At 36.7% G+C, this 20,278-nt stretch overlaps 1 protein-coding gene across 5 annotated transcripts in view; it reads right to left on the reverse strand.

Annotated features, from left to right (window-relative positions):
- The window catches only part of DENND4C (DENN domain containing 4C), a 143,309-nt gene that overhangs the window by 54,431 nt on the left and 68,600 nt on the right, over positions 1 to 20,278 (reverse strand). For all 5 annotated transcript variants that reach the window (XM_023190032.3, XM_023190034.3, XM_023190033.3 and 2 more), the window contains 5 exons: positions 19,821 to 19,879; positions 18,765 to 18,909; positions 14,144 to 14,319; positions 5,503 to 5,603; positions 5,180 to 5,398 (listed from right to left, as the gene is read on the reverse strand). In XM_023190032.3, the coding sequence (XP_023045800.1) occupies positions 5,180 to 5,398; positions 5,503 to 5,603; positions 14,144 to 14,319; positions 18,765 to 18,909; positions 19,821 to 19,879 (700 nt within the window). The remainder of the gene's footprint in view (positions 1 to 5,179; positions 5,399 to 5,502; positions 5,604 to 14,143; positions 14,320 to 18,764; positions 18,910 to 19,820; positions 19,880 to 20,278) is intronic.

The following is a 20,278-nucleotide window of genomic DNA, read 5'->3' on the forward strand; positions in this document are numbered from 1 at the left end:
ATTTCCTATTTGTATATGCTCTCCCTTCATGTTTTTGTGCCCCCTCCGTACCCTGAAACGAGCATACTTTATATTGCAATGAAAATGCAGATCATTAAATAGAAACTATGTATACTATCTCACTACATATCTTACGACTCTTTAACAGTTATCATTTATTCCTTCTGTCTTTTTACAGTGGATATGTCCCTCCTCCTATCTAAGGACAAACCATCACATGACTTCAGGATTCCAGCCCCTTCCAGTGTTCTCGGGATAAATCTCCCTCTCTATTAGCTATTTCTCTCTCTTTTTTTTTTTCTTTTTTGAGATGGAGTCTTGCTCTATTACCCAAAATGGAGTTCAGTGGTGTAATTTCGGCTCACTACAACCTCCACCTCCCAGGTTCAAGTGATTCTCCTGCCTCAGCCTCCCAAATAACTGGTACTACAGGCATGCACCACCACTCCCGGCTAATTTTTGTATTTTAGTAGAGATGGGGTTTTGCCATGTTGGCCAGGCTGATCTCAAACTCCTGACCTCAAGTGATCTGCCTGCCTCGGCCTCCCAAAATGCTGGGATTACAGGCGTGAGCCACTGTGCCCAGCCTCTATTAGCTATTTCTCATCAGCATATTCAAGTCTCTTTTTTCCATCTTAAAAAGAAAAAAAAAGAAAAGGAGAAAAAAAAAAACCTTCGATCTGCTCCTTCCCTTTTTTCTGTTGTTTTACTTTTTATAAAGGGCATGGCCATTCACTTGGTTGGTAAAGGCAAAACCTCAAAACCGCTCTTGGTATCTCCCACTCTACCTTACATTCCATATTCAATCACCAGGTTCTACTCGATCTAATTCCTAAAAAAATCACTCTTCTAGTCACACTATCATCAATTAATCCAGGTCACCTCTAATAATCCCTAAAACCAATGTGGCTACTTCCTAAATAGTAGATCCATACTTCAATGCCTCCAGTGCAATCTCTATATGGAAGCCAAGGAGATTCTTCTTTTTAACATTTCAAAGAGTGATTTTTGTAAAAAATGCAAATCTGATCCTATTACCTAATGATATATCCTTTACAGGCTTCCAATTACTCTTAGGATAAAAACTGAAACCAGCACTAATCCTAAAACATCCTGCATAACCTGGTTAATGCCACCATTTCAAACATGGTTTTCTCTGCAGCCTTTCTTTCTTTGATGCTGTAGTCCTGATTCCCATCCCTTTTAGATACTAATTAGTAGAGAAAAGCTTAAATAAAATAGAAATAAATTACTCTCCACAAGTTATAATGAAAAGGCTTTCTTTTCTTCTAGTGGATCCAGGCAATGATCAGCAAAGGCTGCTAAACCAAATAAGTCAAAGGCTAACGGGTGAACTACAATGAATGAATGAGGCCTTAAACTTATTAGGAACACTAGAAGTACGACAGTCAGACATGCATGTGCCTCTCAAGATGATGCAATAGGAAGAAGTGAGCACCATGTATTTTGGCACTTCTTGCCAAGATAATTAAACCTGAATCTAACCAAGCCGCTAGATCTGCACTGTTTAATTCAGTAGTCACTATCTTCATATGGCAATTTAGCACTTGAAATGTAACTGATCCAAATGAAGACACACTGTAAGTAAAAAATACATGCCAGAATTGAAAGATGTGGGCCAAGCGTAGAGGCTCACGCCTGTAATCCCAGCATTTTGGAAGGCCAAGGCAGGCGGATCACCTGAGGTCAGCAGTTCGAGACCAGTCTTGCCAACATGGCTAAACCCTGTCTCCACTTAAAATACAAAAATAAGCCAGGCTTGGTGGTGCACGCCTGTAATCCCAGCTACTCGGGAGGCTGAGGCAGGAGAATCACTTGAGCCTGGGAGGCAGAGGTTGCAGTGAGCCAAGATTGCATCACTGCATTCCACCTGGGCAACAGAGCAAGACTGTCTTAAAAAAAAAAAAATGTTTGTGGAAAAAAAATGTAAACGATTTCATCAATAATTTTAAAAATCAGATTACATGCTGAAATGCTACTATTTTCCCCCTATTTTTCACTTTTTTATTGTGGCTACTATAATAATTTTAAATTTTATATGTGGCTTACATTATATTTCTACTGGACACTGCAGCTCTTGAACCTACCACAAGTTTACAGGCAATACACGTGGAAGAAGAAATGGTAAACAACAATATAAGGATAAAATAAGCCAAAACCACATATACAAAATTCCTAGTTAATTACTATTGCTTTTTAGACCCAAACTTAAAAGTAGCACACCAAAGTACCTTAGGACACTAATATTCCTTGTTATTTCTTCAAGGAATATTTCTCAGACCTAACTAGCACTCTCACTGTAATCAATACTTTCCTTCAAAACACACTTATTAAGTAGTTAGTATTTACATTTTTTTCTTGTCTAATGTCTGTGTCCCCTAGTAGACCAAATGCTTAACTGTTTACAATAAAACCTTAGGGCCTGAAAACTGAGTAAATATCTTTTCAAATTCCTTTAGTGATGCCACTCCCATACAATCCGTACTCTTCATCTGGCATTTACAACTACCCACAATCTGAGCCCTAATCTTATTTTCAGCCTTATCTTCCACAGCACCTCTAAAGCTCATCACTCTGGTCAAATTGTACCATGTAATCTTTTTTCCCAAATGTGCTGTCATGAGTGAAACTGTGTCCCCCTCAAAATGTATACATACATACATATATATATACACACACACACACACATACACACACATATACACACACATATATATATATACACATACACATATATATACACACACACACACACACACACACACACACATATTTGAGATGAAATTTCAGTCTTGTTGCCCAGGCTGGAGTACAGTGATCTCGGCTCACCACAACCTCTGCCTCCTGGGTTGAAGAGATTCTCCTGCCTCAGTCTCCTGAGTAGCTGGGATTACAGGCATGTGCCACCATGCCTGGCTAACTTCTGTATTTTCAGTAGAGACGGGGTTTCACCATGTTGGTCAGACAGATCTCAAACTCCTGACCTCAGGTGATCGGCTTGCCTTGGCCTCCCAAAGTGCTGGGATTACAGGCATGAGCCACTGTGCCTGACCCAAAATTTATATATTAAGTTCCTAGCCCCTAGTACCTTGGAATGTAACTATTTGGAGATAGGGTCTTTAAAGAGGTAATTAAGCTAAAATGAGGATTATGGGGTAGACCCTAGTTCAGTAAGACTGGTAAGAAGAGGATATTTGGACATAAGACAAACACTGAAGGAAGACCACATGGAGAAAACAGCTATCTACAAGCCAAGGGAAGAGGCTTCAGAAGAAACCAAACCTGCTAACTACCTTCATCTCAGTTTAACCTTCAAAACCACGAGAAAATAATTTCTGTTGTTTAAGCCACCTAGTCTGTGGTATTTTGTTACGGCAGACCCAGCAAACTAATCTGCAGGCCTTGTGCTTTAGATCTTGATGCTACTTCCATTTTGTTATGACCATGAATGATAATAGCTGGTATCATGAGTATTTTAAAGTACTTGTACTAGTTGCTTCATATATATTTTCTCATTTAATCTTCACAACGATGAAGTAGATATAGCCCCCATTTTATTAATGAGAACACTTTTATTATTTTTTAATTTTTTTGAGACAGAGTTTTGTCACGGTCTTGACACCCAGGCTGGAGTGCAATGGCACAATTTTGGCTCTCTGCAACCTCCCAGGCTTTGAGTGCAATGGCACTCCATTGTCACCCAGGCTGGAGTGCAATGGCACAATTTTGGCTCTCTGCAACCTCTGTCTCCCGAGTTCAGTGATTCTCCTCCCTCAGCCTCCCACATAGCTGGCATTACAGGCACACACCACCACACCTGGCTAATTTTTAAATTTTTCGTAGAGGCAGGGTTTCACCATGTTGGCCAGGCTGGTCTTGAACTCCTGACCTCAGGTGATCTGCCTGCCTTAGTCTCCCAAAGTGGTGGGATTACGGCGTGAGCCACTGCGTCTGGTCGAGAAAATTTTAATAAGCTCCATGAAGACGTTATAAATAACAAAGCAGAAATTCTAACTCAGATTTGACTCTTAATGCCTATGGACTTCCAGAAAGCCTTTCCTGTTCTTCTCCATTTATCTCCATTCTACCCATTCTTCTAAGTCATGCTTCTTCCATGAAGTCTTCCAAAATACCCATTTTGAAATACTGGAATATTTGGAAGAATATCCCTTTTTTTTCTGAACTCTTAAAACTTCCAAATTAAAACTGTGTAAAATATATTTTCTTGACTACTTGCTCTATTTTTAAAATATTTTCATTATTTTCCATTTAAGACCCCATAGAGCTAGGTTTTATACTTCTTTATATTCCTACCTAATAACTAGCTAGTAAGTGGTAACTAAATATTTAAGTGGCAAGTTATCTTAAAGCAGAAAAGATAAAGGACAAAAGGATTAATGGGAAAATACAGATTTTTTAAAAAAGTAATCGCTAGGTAAAAAGCACAGAAAAGTAAAATAATTTCAAATAAATATTGATATAGATGTAAGATTGCTACTACATATATAACAGTAGCTGAATAACAACAAAAATCTCTATCTATAATTCCCTAAAACAAAACATACTAAAAATAATGAGTATATGTTTTTCCCTGGAACAAAGCTACATTAGTCAAAAATGTTTAAAATGTGGTGCCCTTATTGCACAAACTAATTGTAAAGCCAAAAGTGTACACATCTGGCCAACTGCTGTGGCTCACACCTGTAATCCCAGCATTTTGGAAAGCCGAAGGAGGAGGATCACTTGAGGCCAGGAGTTCGAGTCCAGCCTGGCCAACATAGCAAGACTCCACTGTATTAAAAAAAAGAAAAAAGAAAAAAAGTGTACAAATCCAAGAACTATGCAAAATTGAGGAAATACCTGAAGGCAAATCTCCAGTTATGTTCTACTAAGATAACTGACAAGGTATTGTAAATATAGGTAACATCTTTGACTTTTCATAATTAAATATGTCTAGTTTCAGATTTCTCAGGAAAAAAATGGGCTATAAAAATTACAAGAAATTCTAGTCATAAAGTTGGGTTACAAATACATGGAAGTTCATTATATTTGAATGTGAATTCGTAATAATTTATAGAGTAAGTATTTCTTGGCAGCAACATCAAATATAAAATATTTTCACTTCAATAAAAGGAATTGTACTTTCAGTGCTACCCACCCTGTCGGTCAAACAATGAATCAGCAGCTGTGGCTTTATTTGAAGGAGCCTCTGTGATTGGTCTGAGAAATGTTCTATATCCTTTTAAAATAGATGCCATAAAGCGCAAAAATGCCTCTTGAATTTCCATCTCAAGCTGTGTCATCTTCTTTTGCCAGGAAAAATCTGCTTCAATTGGAGTCATGTCAATCGCTGAGCCTTCTTGAGTTTTTCGGTGAACTAACAAAGGAAAAAAAAAACAGAAAATGGTATTATGTTAAATTTAAGAAGAATTTTCTCGTATACATTCCTTCATCAATAGTATTCCTTTTCCCTCACATTACCTGAAGACAGCTGGGGATACAATTTCTTTAAGGTGCTAAGTAGATTTTTGCATGGCTTTTTGGGAAGTTGCTTCCAGTTCATGCTCTTCTTTTCATCTGATCTATTAAATCAGAACAAAATTCATAAAATGTGTTATTTATAATCTGCTTTTACTAAACAAAATTCTTGCATCAACCTAAAGCTAGAAAATGGAAAAGATGTTTTTACTGCAGTCATAACTGATGCAAACAGTTTGAATAAGTGAATTTCAAGGAAGTTCTCTTTTCATTCAACCAACCTCTGTCAAATTTAGCCATCTCATTCTAACCTTCCAACATATATTTTCAATGCTGGAGTCAGGAATACAACACTGAAGTCTAGCTTCAAAAATTACATTTTAGAATTATAATATTCTGAGAGTCAAATCTAGTTGACTTGAGACTTCAAACTACCTACTGGTAGGCTTCTAAAATGCTGTGTGCCCAAAGAGAAGAATTGGAATTTAAGGAAGGATTAAAAGTATATGTAGTTCATCCAGCCCTCACAGTTAAAAATAAATTAATCATAACACCATTATTCAATATAATCTATGATCATGAAACAACAAAAACCAAAGCCAGACCACTCTGGCCAACACGGTAAAACACCGTCTCTACTAAAAGCACAAAAATTAGCCGGGTGTGGTGGTGTGTGCCTGTAATCCCAGCTACTCAGGAGGCTGAGGTAGAAGAATCACTTGAGCCTAGGAGGTGGCGGTTGCAGTGAGCCGAGATTGCGCTACTGCACTCCAGCTTGGGCAACAGAGCAAGACTCTGCCTCAAAAAACAAAACAAAACAAAACAAACCCAACCCAAAGCCACAGAGATGACCATTTTTAAAGGTATTACTAAAAGCTTGTTTCTAAAACTTTATATTCCAAAAATACAAAATATATATATCTGTGTGTATGTGTGTATATACATATATATATATATATTCCAAGAATATAAGAATATAAAACACAGCAGACAGAACTGCCTAAAAAGCCCTCTTTTTACAAAAGTTAGCATAAATATAACAAATGTTCTTTAAAATTTATGGCTAAGCTGGCAAGAAAATCGGGGAAATCTTCAGGGGTTGAAAACCCAGAGTAACACCAAGGCCACATCTGCCCTGAGGATTAATAGACAGCCTTGGATATTAAAGGCTTCTCACAGAACAGGAGACCAAGTTTCAGTCTCACCAAGAAGTATGTTAGAACTGAAACTTCCAAATAAAACTGGTACGCTTAAAAGGCTGACTCCGCTTTTTCTTCTTTTTTTTTTTTTTTTTTTTTTTTTGAGACGGAGTCTCACTCTATCGTCCAGGCTGGAGTGCAGTGGTATGATCTCAGCTCACTGCAACCTCCGCCTTCCAGGTTTAACCAATTCTCTGGCCTGTCTCCTAAGTAGCTGGGATTACAGGGGAGCGCCACCACGCCCAGCTAATTTTTTATTTTAGTAAAGACAGGGTTTCATCATGTTGGCCAGGCTGGTCTCGAACTCCTGACCTCATGTGATCCTCCCACCTCGGCCTCCCGAAGTGCTGGGATTACAGGCATGAGTCACCGCACCCAGCCTGATTCTTTTTTTAACCCAAAATGCTACAATTCTAAGCCTTTTCCCTAAGTCAGTGAATTGCTTAGGTTTCTCTAAATGTAGCATGACATAATGAAAAAGGCAGAGATTCCAGCTTTAGGATCAACCTGGAACCCTGGTTGTACCTTTATATTAGCTGATTAATGAAATTAATAAATTTAATAAAAATTTAATTTTTAATAAAAAATTAAATTATTTTTTATTTTAATCATGTTCTATTTTATAGTATTGTTCTTTAGTACTCAGTGCAGTTCACATGTAGCTTTTTTCCTAAGCAAGTGATTGCATTTTGGAATCTTTTTTTGCATACTTTAAATCTTTTAGTAAAATATGTCAATTTTTTTTTAATTTCAATAGGTTTTGGGGGAACAGGTGGTATCTGGTTACATGAATTAGTTCTTTAGTGATGATTTCTGAGATTTAGGTGCACCTATCACCCAAGTAGTATACACTGTACCCCATGCGTAGTCTTTGCTCTGTCGCCCAGACTGGAGTGCAGAGGTGCGATCTTGGCTCACGGCAACCTCTGCCTCCCGGGTTCAAGCGATTATCCTGCCTCAGGCTCCCAAGCAGCTGGGACTACAGGCGTGTGGCACCATACCCAGTTAATTTTTTGTATTTTTAGTAAAGACAGAGTTTCACCGTGTTAGCCAGGATGGTCTTGATCTCCTGACCTCGTGATCCGCCTGCCTTGGCCTCCCAAGGTGCTGGGGCTACAGGCATGAGCCACCGCGTCTGGCCTCATGTGTAGGCTTTTATTCCTCAACCCCCTCCCACCCTTTCCCCCAAGTCCCTAAAGTCCATTGCATAATTCTTCGCCCCCCAGCCCCACCCCGAGGGGAAGTCTCACTCTGTTGCCCAGGCTGTAGTACAGTGGCACAATCTCAGCTCACTGCAACCTCTTCCTTCCAGGTTCAAGAGATTTTCCTGCCTCGGCCTCCCAAGTAGTTGGCATTACAGGCACATGCCACCACACCTGGCTAATCATTGCATCATTCTTATGCCTTGTGTCCTCATAGCGTAGCTCCCTCAGCTTGGATTCTGATTAGGGGAGGGATCTCCCCTGAGAATTCATTACTGTATGCCTGCCAACTAATGGGTTATGAGTTTGACTGCACGCTACTGGCATGGCACAAGAAACTGTAAGTCAAAATAACTAACTTCAAGTGCTCCCTGGCTTAATGCCACCAGAATGGAAGCAAACATAATATCCTCTCTGTAAGAACAAATGTCTAATAAAAGAGCTAACACTTCCTTTGTGCCTGCTACTGTTAAAAGACATACTTTAACATCTCTTGAAACTGTGTCTTAAAAGTGATGGCATGTCAAGTTTAACTCTGATCAATTTATCTCATTTTATGTCATCGCTGTCTAATATTTTAGTGCTATCTTTTAACCCCCTCCCCCAAATAACATACTGTCATTATTGTCTGGATTATCATCCATTTGTAATCTGGCTCTGACATTTACTATCTGTGTGACTTTGTATAAATCACTCAACTCGTCTGTTACTCAATTTTCTGATCTACAAAATGAGGACTGATAATGTACCTAATACACAGGGCTACTGTAGGTAGATGAAATGCATCTCATCTAACCTAGAGGGCCATTAATTGTAAAATTCATTGTTTTTGTACCAGTAAGAGTAAGAGGATGTTGCCAATTAAAGTATTTTAAAGTCTACTTTACTGCTTGAAAAAAGAGTAAAATATTAATTTCAAGTTCTAAGCACCCATATTAAAAAATTAAGAGGAATCATTAAAGGAACATAAATATGAAATTAATACATATACACACACACACATACACATAACATTTAGGTAAGTAGATGGGGAAAAAACAGAATAATTCAGTCAATCTGAAAGAGAGAAAAGAATAACAGCAAAACAAAAAGGACAAAATGAGACAGAAATATTCAAATATATAACAATACATGTAAATTAATGGATTCTTCAATAAAAAGACAAACGTTAGATTGGGTTTCTAATGCCAGTTATATACTATACACAGAATATCTGAAATTAAAAGGATGGGAAAAGATATACCAAAGATGATATATCTAGCATAAAGTATTAATGAGAAGAAAAGCACAAACTAACAACAAGAGCATCAGTGATTGTTTTTAAAGTACCTACAAGATAAAAGTATTCATTTAACTACAGAACCATTTTGAACTTGAGTGTCCCTCATAACACAGCCTTAATTAAGTACATAAAGCAAATGTCCAAATGACTATAAAATGCAATTGACAAATCCACCATCACACTGGGAGTTTTAAAACTTTAATATGATCACACAGCTCAAAAATAACTTAAAACACATACACACATCCTTGTTCCACGTCTGATCAGTTCCCTCACCCCCATAATACATAATCACTAGTTTCTTGAGCATATTTTAATGTGTCTTTATTCCAAAACTAGCGGATACAAGTTAATATAACTATTCCCTGCCTTTTCTTTTGCACAAGTAGCAGCACACTGCAATACACAACTACCACCTTGATTTTTTTCATTTAATAATGTATCTTTTGTAGCCAGACAGGGTGGCTCACACCTGTAATCCCAGCACTTTGGGAGGCTGATGTAGGCATATCACTTTAGGCCAGGAATTTGAAACCAGCCTGGCCAACGTGGCGAAACCCCATCTCTGCTATAACTACTCAAATGTGCTGTTGCATCACGAAAGCAGGCATGGACCATATGTAAATGAATGAGCATGGCTCTGTTCCAATAAAACTTTATTTACAAAAACAAGCTTTGGGCCAGATGTCAATACCTGCTGTATACCAATAATCATAATTTATGATAAACTGCTCAAAGCATCCCCTTTGAAATTAGAAACAAGACAAGATACCAACTACTTATATTCAACATTACACTAGCGATCCTAGCTGGAGAATTAAGACAAAAAATTTTAAAATACATTAGGATAGTATAAGTAGAGAAATGTGATGTTTATAGGCAGAAAATTGAAGATAATATACAAATTAACAGTATTCAACTAAGTTGCCAGATATAAGGCCGCTACATAAAAACCAACTACATTTCCCAGCAACAAGTAGAAAGTCTAATTAAAAATACCATTTACAGTAGCAATAAAAACTGAAAGATACTCAGGAACAAATAAGTCTAACAAAAGATGTGATTATCTTTCTGGAGAAAACACAAAGTTTACTGAAAAATTTTGAAAGATCAATGAAGTGAAATACCACATTCATGGGTCATATTTCTTGTGCATATTTTCAATGTGTGTCAAAAAGGTATCATCTGCCTCCAAACGAATCTATAAATACAATAAAATTCTAACAAAAATGCCAATGTAATTTTGTGTAGAGCTTAACAAGATGGTATTAAAATTTATATGGAAAAACAAAAGACCAAATAGAGTGAAAACAATTTTCAAAAATAACAGGAGTAAGGGGATTCGCCATGGACACTGCCAAAAAAAGGTCTCATACCATGACTTTTTAAAACAGTTTTATTAAGATATAAAGTCATATGCCACACAACTCACCCATATGACGTGTGCAATTCAATGGTTTTTATTATATTCACGGAATTGTGTAACCACCACTACAATCAATTTTTTTTTTTTTTTTTGAGACGGAGTTTTGCTCTTGTTGCCCAGGCTGGAGTGCAATGACGCGATCTCATATCACTGCGACCTCTGCCTCCCGGGTTCAAGCAATTCTCCTGCCTCAACCTCCCGAGTAGCTGGGATTACAGGCATGCGCCACCATGCCCGGCTAGCTTTGTTATTTTAGTAGAGACGAGGTTTCTCCATGTTGGTCAGGCTGGTCTCAAACTCCCGACCTCAGAAGATCCACCCACCTCAGCCTCCCAAAATACTGGGATTACAGGTGTGAGCCACTGCTCCCAGCCTACAAGCAATTTTAGAATATTTTCATCACCTCAAAAAGAAATCCCATAGTCACTTAGTTTCCAATACTCTCATCCTCTCCATTCCAAGGCAATCACTAATCAATCTACTTTCTGCCTCTAGAGATTTGCCTGCTTTGGACATTTCATGTAAACTGAATCATAATAGAAGGTCTTTTAACATAATGTTTTCAAGGTTCATTCATGTTGTAGACAACTTAATTTTAAAGCCATTAAGATAGTATAATACTGGCAAGAGATTGAAAAAAAATCAAAGGAAAAGAATAAGACCAGATATATATCTATACAAATACAGAAAGCGGTATGTCCCATCAAGTTTAGCTGAATTAAATAACTAAATGAGACACGTAAACCTCACAACTTAAAAAATAACCATGATAGTATTTCACGGCCTCAAGGTGAAATATTTCATATATAAGAATCAAAAACAGTACTCCATAAAGAGAAATCTAAAATTTGGTAAGTTAAAATAAGTCTCTGTTTATCAAAAGACACCAAAAACAGAATGGAATGACAGGTCACAATGTGGGAGAAGCTATCTGGAATGCATACAGCAGACCAATAATTAATTCCCGATTAGATATACAATTTCTACAAATCAAAAGAAAAAGACAATCTAACAGCAAAACGCACCAACAAAAGAAACATCCAATTCACAGGAGAGGAAAACCAAGGAGCACAAAGGTATGAAAATGCTCCATTTGCTACTAATTAAGGAAATGTGAATTAAAGCCACAGTGAAATACCATTACCATCAAATTGGTAAAAAATGTAAAAGTCTGACCACAAGTGCTGGCAAGGATATGAAACAAAGAGAACTTTCATCTGCTGAGGACGGAGTAAACTTGGGAGAGTAATCTGGTATTAGCTATTAAGTTGAAAATGCTCATTCCCTACCAAGCAACATTAGCGCTTCCAGGTATATGCGTCAGAGGAATTCCTGAGCATATACTCAAGGAAACATATACAACAATAATCAGAACAGCCTTGTTCCTAACATCAAAGATCTAGATACAACCTAAATGTCCATTGACATTGATCACCATTGAAAATGAACTGGATGAACCTCACAAAGAATGGTAAGCAAAAAAGCAATTCACAGAAAACTATTCAAGTAGAAAAAAATTTGTAAGTATGCAAAACAAAACTTTATTTAGATTAATACATATATAATAAATGTTTTAAAAATACATGTATATGATAAACTCCAAATCTAAGATGATGGTTGGATTTGGAATTTATCCAAGATGATGGTTGGATGTGGAGCTCCTCTCTGGGAGACAGGAACAAAATATCGTTATGGAGGACTATCTAGAGATTTCAAATTTATTGCTAATATTTTCTTTTTTCTTTTTTTTTTTTTTTTTTTTTTGAGAGAGTCTCCCTCTGTCGCCCAGGCTGGAGTGCAGTGGCGTGATCTCCGCTCACTGCAACCTCCTCCGCCTCCTGGGTTTAAGCAATTCTCTTGCCTCAGACTCCCAAGTAGTGGGGATTACAGCTGCCCATCACCATGCCTGGCTAATTTTTGTAGTAGAGACGGAGTTTCACCATGTTGGCCAGGTTGGTCTCAAACTCCTGACCTCAGATGATTCCTCTGCCTCGGCCTCCCAAAGTGCTGGGATTACAGGTATGAGCCACCGAGCCTGGCCTATTAATAAAGTTGTGGTGAACAGATACAAGTTATTTACATTATTCTGTACAATTTGGAGGCTTTTTTTTTTTTTTTTGGAGACAGAGTCTTGCTCTGTTACCCAGGCTGCAGTACAGTGGGGTGAACATAGCTCACTGCAGCCTCGACCTCCTGGACTAAAGTGATCTTTCCTCCTCAGCTGCCTGTGCAGCTGGAACTACGGGCACGCACCACCACTCCTGGCTAATTTATTTTATATAGATGGAACCTCACCATGTTGCCCAGGTATTTATTTATACAACTGAGCAAACACTTCAAATTTGTTTTAGAAAATAATGTTTTGATTACCAGAAGTTTTATAAAAGTTACTCAAAACTGGGAAAAATTAAGAATCTCCATATTATTTTATTGGGAATAATAAATAAAACAAGGTAAAAAATCTGAGTATTAACTTCACAAATAATCATTTCTAAAAGCAACACCACGAATACATTCCTGAAATAATTGTTTTTCAGGGAGAGTAGCCTATAAACAATAAAGTGTGTGCTACAAAAAACTAATTCATTCAAGTTGTTCATTACTTTCAAGCTGTAAGTAAATCTAAATATACATAAGGAGCTACTACAGTTATACAGTTTCAAAATACAACGGTAGATCCATGTCAAAATTATATTTTAAGTTACAGCAAATGTTTTCTTCCTTCTTTAGGCTATTTTTTTGGTTCATATAAAAATATTTTCCCAACGAATTCTACTGTTGGAACTATTTAGGCCTCACCTAAAATATTTCTCTATTCACTTTCTACCAATCTCAAACAGTAAAGAATAAGTGTTCCACACCCTGGAAGTTGGCACCAACATAAGAAAATTTTTAATATTTACTGTCCTTTCCCACTTTTGGTGGGGGAAGGGGTAACCCTTAAACATCCATCCAGAACTATTCCTTTTATTAATGTAGTTTGCTACTCTCTGAACCCTCAGCTGTACCACTGCTGTACTTATCACCTTCAGCAAACACAAACTATAACTGATTTTTAACATAAATTTCTATGCAGTAAAGAACAGATCCTTATAAAATTCAAATCCTGACAACTAAACAAATGGTATAATATCAGTCTATACTGTAACTAAACTTTATCTCCAATGGGTAAACCCATTTTACTTACATATGGATTTTGAATTAAACCTAGAAAGCATTATCGTCTCTTGAGCTCTGAAAGCAGTGTTTAACCATTACTTTTCAAACTCATAGTCTCTTCTGATAAACCTAAACATCTCCTGCTTACATTTAACATTGTCATCCAGATATAAACTATCATAATATTGAACTTTTTTTTTTTCCAAATCACACAGTGTTCTCAGATTCTGACACCTGCCCTGGTTGAGAGCCACTGTATTTAAGAGGAAGATTTAACAACTACCAAAAATAGCATATTTCTAGATGCTTTCAAAGAACTGTAACTCTATATAGTGAAAAACATAAATGGGAGATAATATAAAACGAATCAACTTACACATATAACATGTTCGTATCCAGGTCAATGCAAACAACATCTTGTGGTGGGTCATGAAGATCAAAATACCTTGAGTCAACTCCAACTATAAATGGTAAAGGTGCACTAAGCACTGCAGCCAGTGAAAGAGGACAAAGGGGAATATATGGGCACTGCCACTGAAATGGAAAGATCATCTGGGAAAAAAGTTTTAAAAAATTAACCAAATTTTAAATTTGCAATAAAAATTATTTAAGTAACTAGTATTACTGAAAAGGGATCACTGAAAAGCAGTTAAAATCACTGTTTTGTTTACCTTAAACTTCATTCCAAAACTAAATGACTATAAAACACTACTAAGCAATACTATGAACAAATGTAATTAAAATTTTCAAGTCATGACGATGATGATCAAACACAATAAAAATACTAACAGCTTTTTGCACGTTAATTCTTCTAGTATCTATACAAAGCCCACATTCCAATTTTATGGAGTCAAAATAAGATAAAATGACCCAAAATATCATAAAACAAACTTATTATCTTTAACTCTTACACATTTCATTCACCTATTAATTCTCAAAATTACCTCAGATCAAAATCCAACTAAAAGCATCAAGGATTTAAAAAAAAAAAAAAAAAACTAATTACTATCTAGGGAATGCTAATAGTTAATTAAAGAGTTCAACAACAAAAAAAAAATCATAACTGTTCAAATAAACATTAGTGATGTCTGGCATCTTAAAAATACTGTCAATAGGCTGGGCATGGCGGCTTACACCTGTAATCCCAGCACTTTGGGAGGCTGAGACGGGTGGATCACTTGGGGTCAGGAGTTTGATACCAGCCTGGCCAACATGTAGAAACTCTGTTTCTACTAAAACACAAAAATTAGCTGAGTATGGTGGTGCATGACTGTAATTCCAGTTATTCTGGAGGCAGAGGCAGGAGAATCGCTTGAACCTAGGAGGCGGAGGTTGCAGTGAGCAGAGTTTGCACCACTACACTCCAGCCTGGGCAACAGAGCAAGACTCTGTTTCAAAAAAAAGAAAAAGAAAAAGTCAATATATAAAATATTCCTCTATCTAGACATGATGAGACAGAAAAAGAAAAAAGAGAAAAAAACATTTCTCAAGAATCTTTACCTGTTTTCCTTTACAAAGTTTTACTTCAATTGTATCATTTGTGCTTTTCTTAAAAAAAAAAAAGTTTTGATGTTTTTTTAAAAAAGACTAAAACATGTTAAGGCCAAATGCAGTGACTCTCAACACTTTGGGAGGCTGAGGCAGGAGGACTGCTTGAGGCCAGGAGTTCAAGGCCAGCCTGGACAACAGAGTGAGACCCTCATCTCCATAAAAAATAAATAAATAAATGAATAAATTTTACAAAAAAAAAATTTAATAATTAGCTAGTACTAAAATTTTACGGATGATAATTTTTTTCTTCTACTATAAAAATCCCTGTTATCTTTTAAGGTCGAGTTCAATTATCACTCTTATCTGTCATCATTCACCCCAAAGAAATGCCTATAACACTTACTACCTCTGCCAGCTATTACAAAGGGTTATTCAGAATTGGAATTTTGTCTTCAAACATTTATTTACTTAATATTTGAGCACTTGCTATGTACCAATTACTGTTCTACATAACGAGATCTTAACAATAAATGAAAGAGATCACTCTCCTCATGAGGTTAATAGTTTAGGATAAGAATCAGCAACTTTTTCTGTAGAAGACAGTAAATATTTTAGGCCTTGTGAGCCACATTGTCTCTGTCACAACCATTTAACTCTGCTGTCACGCATGAAAGCAGTCATAGGTAATATATGAATAAATGGCCTATGTTCCAATAAAACTTTATAGAAACAAGTGGCAGGCAGGATTCGGCCATCATTTGCAAACACCTTGTCTAGCAGAAAGAGAGAATATAAATGAAAGACATAATAAATAAAATATTATGTTACAGGTTGAACATCCCTAACCTGCAAATTCAAAATCCAAAGTGCTGCAAAATCCAAAACGTTTTGAGCACCAACATGACACAGAAAATAAATTGCTCATAGAAGCATTTAGGACTTCAGATTTTTAGATTAGGGATGTTCAACCAGCGTGTATTCTGCAAACATGCCAAAATCTAAAAATATCCTAAATCCAAAGCACTTCTTTCCAAGCATTTTAGACAAGGGATACTCAACCTGTATGTCAGGAAGTAATAAGTGCTATGGAAAAAAAAAAAAAAAAGGAAAAGTAAAGCCAAGTGAAGGACATGAGAGTTCAGAGCAGGAGAGAGGAAAAGCAGGTTGTATTAGGACAAACAGGACAGGCCTCATTAATAAAGTGACAACAGAGCTGAAACCTGAAGAAGGTGAGAGATTTAGCCAACGGGATATATAAGAGAAGAGTGCTTCAATGAGAAGGAACAGCTAGGGCAAAGGCATGGGGAATGCCTAATGCTCCCAGGACGGTAAGGCCAGAATGCTGGAAGAAGAATGAGCAAGATGAAGAGTAGTGGAAAATAAGATTAGATTGCTGAGGGGCAGAGTCACTCACAAAGGACCCTGCAAGGACTTCAGGTTTCTTGAGTGACAATTATCTTCTATTCAACAAAAGGTGTGTTACACCTGCAACTATCTAAGAAACCTTAGAAAAAAAGCTATGTGCTAGCAAAACATGATATCCTTCTCTTCACCTTTGCCTTTTGCAACACTATAGAGTCACTTTTTATAAAGTACTTGTACATTTCACCAATCTTTGCTATGGGTCTCCATTAATTCTTTGATATTCTTTGATATTTAAATCATTCTCCTTTTGAAGCATTTGTTTTGTGACCATTCTTTTCCATGTTCTCTTCTTCAAATAGTAATTGGCATAGCTACCAAATCATGACTTACAAATAATTTTGCATGCAATTCAGACAGCTCTCCAACATCAGTTGCATAAACCTCATACACTCTGGCATTTTTCATATGATTACCAATTCCATGAGCAGTTTTTTCAACTGTTCTTGCACCATATTAGTGAAATCCATCAAGAGACTTGGCCACCACTATTCTGACAAAGGGGATTAAATAAACACTACTGTTTTAGTAAGGAATATTTGGGTGGGAACTTTTTTTTTTTTGAGACGGAGTCTTGCTCTGTCGCTAGGCTGGAGTGCAGTGGTGCAACCTCAGCTCATAGCAACCTCCACCTCCCGGGTTTAAGCGATTCTCCTGCCTCAGCCTCCCGAGTAGCTGAGACTACAGGCATGCGCCACCACGTCCAGCTAATTTTTGTACTTTTAGTAGAGATGGAGTTTCACCATGTTGGCCAGGATGGTCTCGATCTCTTGACCTCGTGATCTACCTGCCTTGGCCTCCCAAAGTGCTGGGATTACAGGCGTGAGCCACTGCGCCTGGCCTGGGTGGGAACTTTCTAAAACTGGTCAGTTCATTAACAAATATTTTCATATTCTAACAACTTTTGCCTTCACACACAACTGTGATGACTTGGAAAAGTAATACTTAATGAGGATCCTCTTAGAAGCTGTCTCCTATGGTTACTATTGTTTTCAGTACTAACAGCACTTCTCCAACCAGATTAAGATCTTGGAGACATACCTACCGCGTTTGTTGTTTTAACAAGTATTTATTGAGGGCCTACTCTGTGCTAGGCAACTGTAACAAGTGCTGAAAATACAGGAATAAACAAGAGATTAGGTCCTTACTCCCAGGAGACTTACATTCTTAAAATGGGGAAGGGAAGAGAGGAGAGTCAGCTATTTTAAATTAAACAACTAATGGAGAACTGGAATATCTAAAGTTCTATACAATGACCTATAAAGCCCTATACAATCAGACTTCATTCTTTTTTTTTTTTTTTTTTTTTTTGAGACAGAGTCTCACTCTTGTTGCCCAGGCTGGAGTGCAATGGTGTCATCTCAGCTCACTGCAACCTCCGCCTCCTGGGTTCAAGCAATTCTCCTGCCTCAGCCTCCCAAGTAGCTGGGATTACAGGCATGTGCCACCACACCCAGCTAACTTTGTATTTTCAGTAGAGAGGGGTTTCTCCATATTGGTCAGGCTCGCCTCGAACTCCTGATCTCAGGTGATCTGCCTACCTCGGCTTCCCAAATTGCTGGGATTACAGGCGTGAGCCACTGTGCCTCTCAATCAGACTTCATTCTGAGTGCAATGGGAAGCCAAAGGGTTTTAAGCAGCGAACAACTTTAATAACAATTTAACAATTTAATTTTACTTATGCTTTACACAAGAGCTTAGCCTCTGTATATTATCCTATTTCACAATCACTTAGAATTTCCTCTATATTACTGATTCACAATTATTAAAAGTTAAAATAGGGAGAAATTAACCATGTAATTATTATACAATCATATAGTTTTTACTCTGGGAAGAACTCTAAAATATGAAAAATCGGAAACTGACATTTTTCCTAAAATAGATATCACCTTTGTTTTCTTTATACTTCCTACTTCTCTTTGCCAGCAGATTATATTCGACTTTTACTGGGCACCTAATTTTTCAAAGTTACTTTTTAAAAATTTGTTGTTGTTTTCAAAGTTGCTGTTTTTGAAAGAAATTTCCCTTTGGAGTAAAAATTATCTGTCAGTAATTTTGTATTAAAAGGAAAATTCTATACTTACAGCTACAACAGCTTCAGCTACCCCAGTCAAGACAGCTGGCCTAAGAGAATGCAGCAGAATTTTACTCTCAAGTAAAACAAAGAGCAGCAGTGTTGCACAATTCTCAGGACCCAGATTCATCAGCAAGGTGCTAAAGTTGGCTCCACTAGGAAAAAAAAGAGAAAAATAGATCACTGTTAACTATTTTGCTAAAACATGTTAAGATTTGCTTATTAAATTATTTCTTAAGTATTAACAGCTTGAGAGTCTAGTGTTAATTTCAAGTCTTTACTTGTTTATCAATGAAAAGTAACAAATTTAATAAGATAGATAACTGGGTGATTTAAATTCATCCTCTGGTAATAAAACGCATTTATCAAGAAAGATTTTCCTGAATAGCCATTTGAGTTGAACTCAGAAGAAAGGAGACAAGGATGGGAATGAAGCGGTGACAGACAATATATGCAAGGGCCCTGGGGCAAGAAAAAGCTGTTGTCATAGCCAAGAAATTGAAATAAATCTATTGTGACTAAAGCATAGTAAGGGAAAGGATGAAAACAGCAACAGATTAGGCTGAAATTGAAATATACTATTATATTTCCATTTTCAAAAGGACACACTGGCTACAGGGTGGATAAAGAACTGAAGGAAGATGAGTAAAAAGGTACCAGTTAAGAAGCTAGTAGTGAGGTAATCTGGTAAGACATCATGGAAGTCTACTATGATGCAGATGAAAAGAAGTAAATGGATTCGAGATATTTAGAAAGCAAAAATCAGCTCACCTTAAACCTTTAGTTATGAACTGGATATGGGAAGGGGAGATGAGAAGAAAAGGGAAGTGTCCTCTACATCCAATCTTGCAACTCTCTGAATTGTTCCCATTAATAAAACAACCCTACCATCCATCTAGCTATCAAAGTCAGAAACATTAAGGCTATTTTTGCCTAGTTTTAACTAATAAAGTTAATTGTTATTTTACAATTACTAAAGTTAATTGTTATTTTACTAATCACTAAAATATTTTAAAGCATTCTGCTCCAAGTGAATACATATATCATTCTAAATACCAGTAATTACCTTAGTGGTAAAGGTGTAGAAACTGGCTGTGATAATATTAATGCATCATGGACTGACAGCTTAAAAAAAAAAAAAAAAAGATAAATTAACCAAAACAAGATATAAGTTTCAAAACTACTTGTGAAATCTATATATTTAGATCAAAGGTAATACTGAAAACAATAATTTAATATGCAAACACGCTTTTTGAAACATGTACTAAAATATAAAATGATAGCTGTATTTACTCAGAAGTGTTACATTAGTTCTTTTTCAACAAATGGTCAATTTGAATTTTGATTCACTTAATTGGTTAAAGTACAATTATTTAAAATTTATGGAATTACTGCTTCAGAAAAGCTTCAAATTCATTTACTCAACCGACTGTAGGCACTTGGCAGTTGCTTCGCACATTAATACTTGCAGAACTGAAATAACATTCAATATCAACAATACCTGACTTAATCCCACCATACATA

This window comes from Piliocolobus tephrosceles, chromosome 14, assembly GCF_002776525.5.
Source record: "Piliocolobus tephrosceles isolate RC106 chromosome 14, ASM277652v3, whole genome shotgun sequence".
NCBI lineage: Eukaryota > Metazoa > Chordata > Mammalia > Primates > Cercopithecidae > Piliocolobus > Piliocolobus tephrosceles.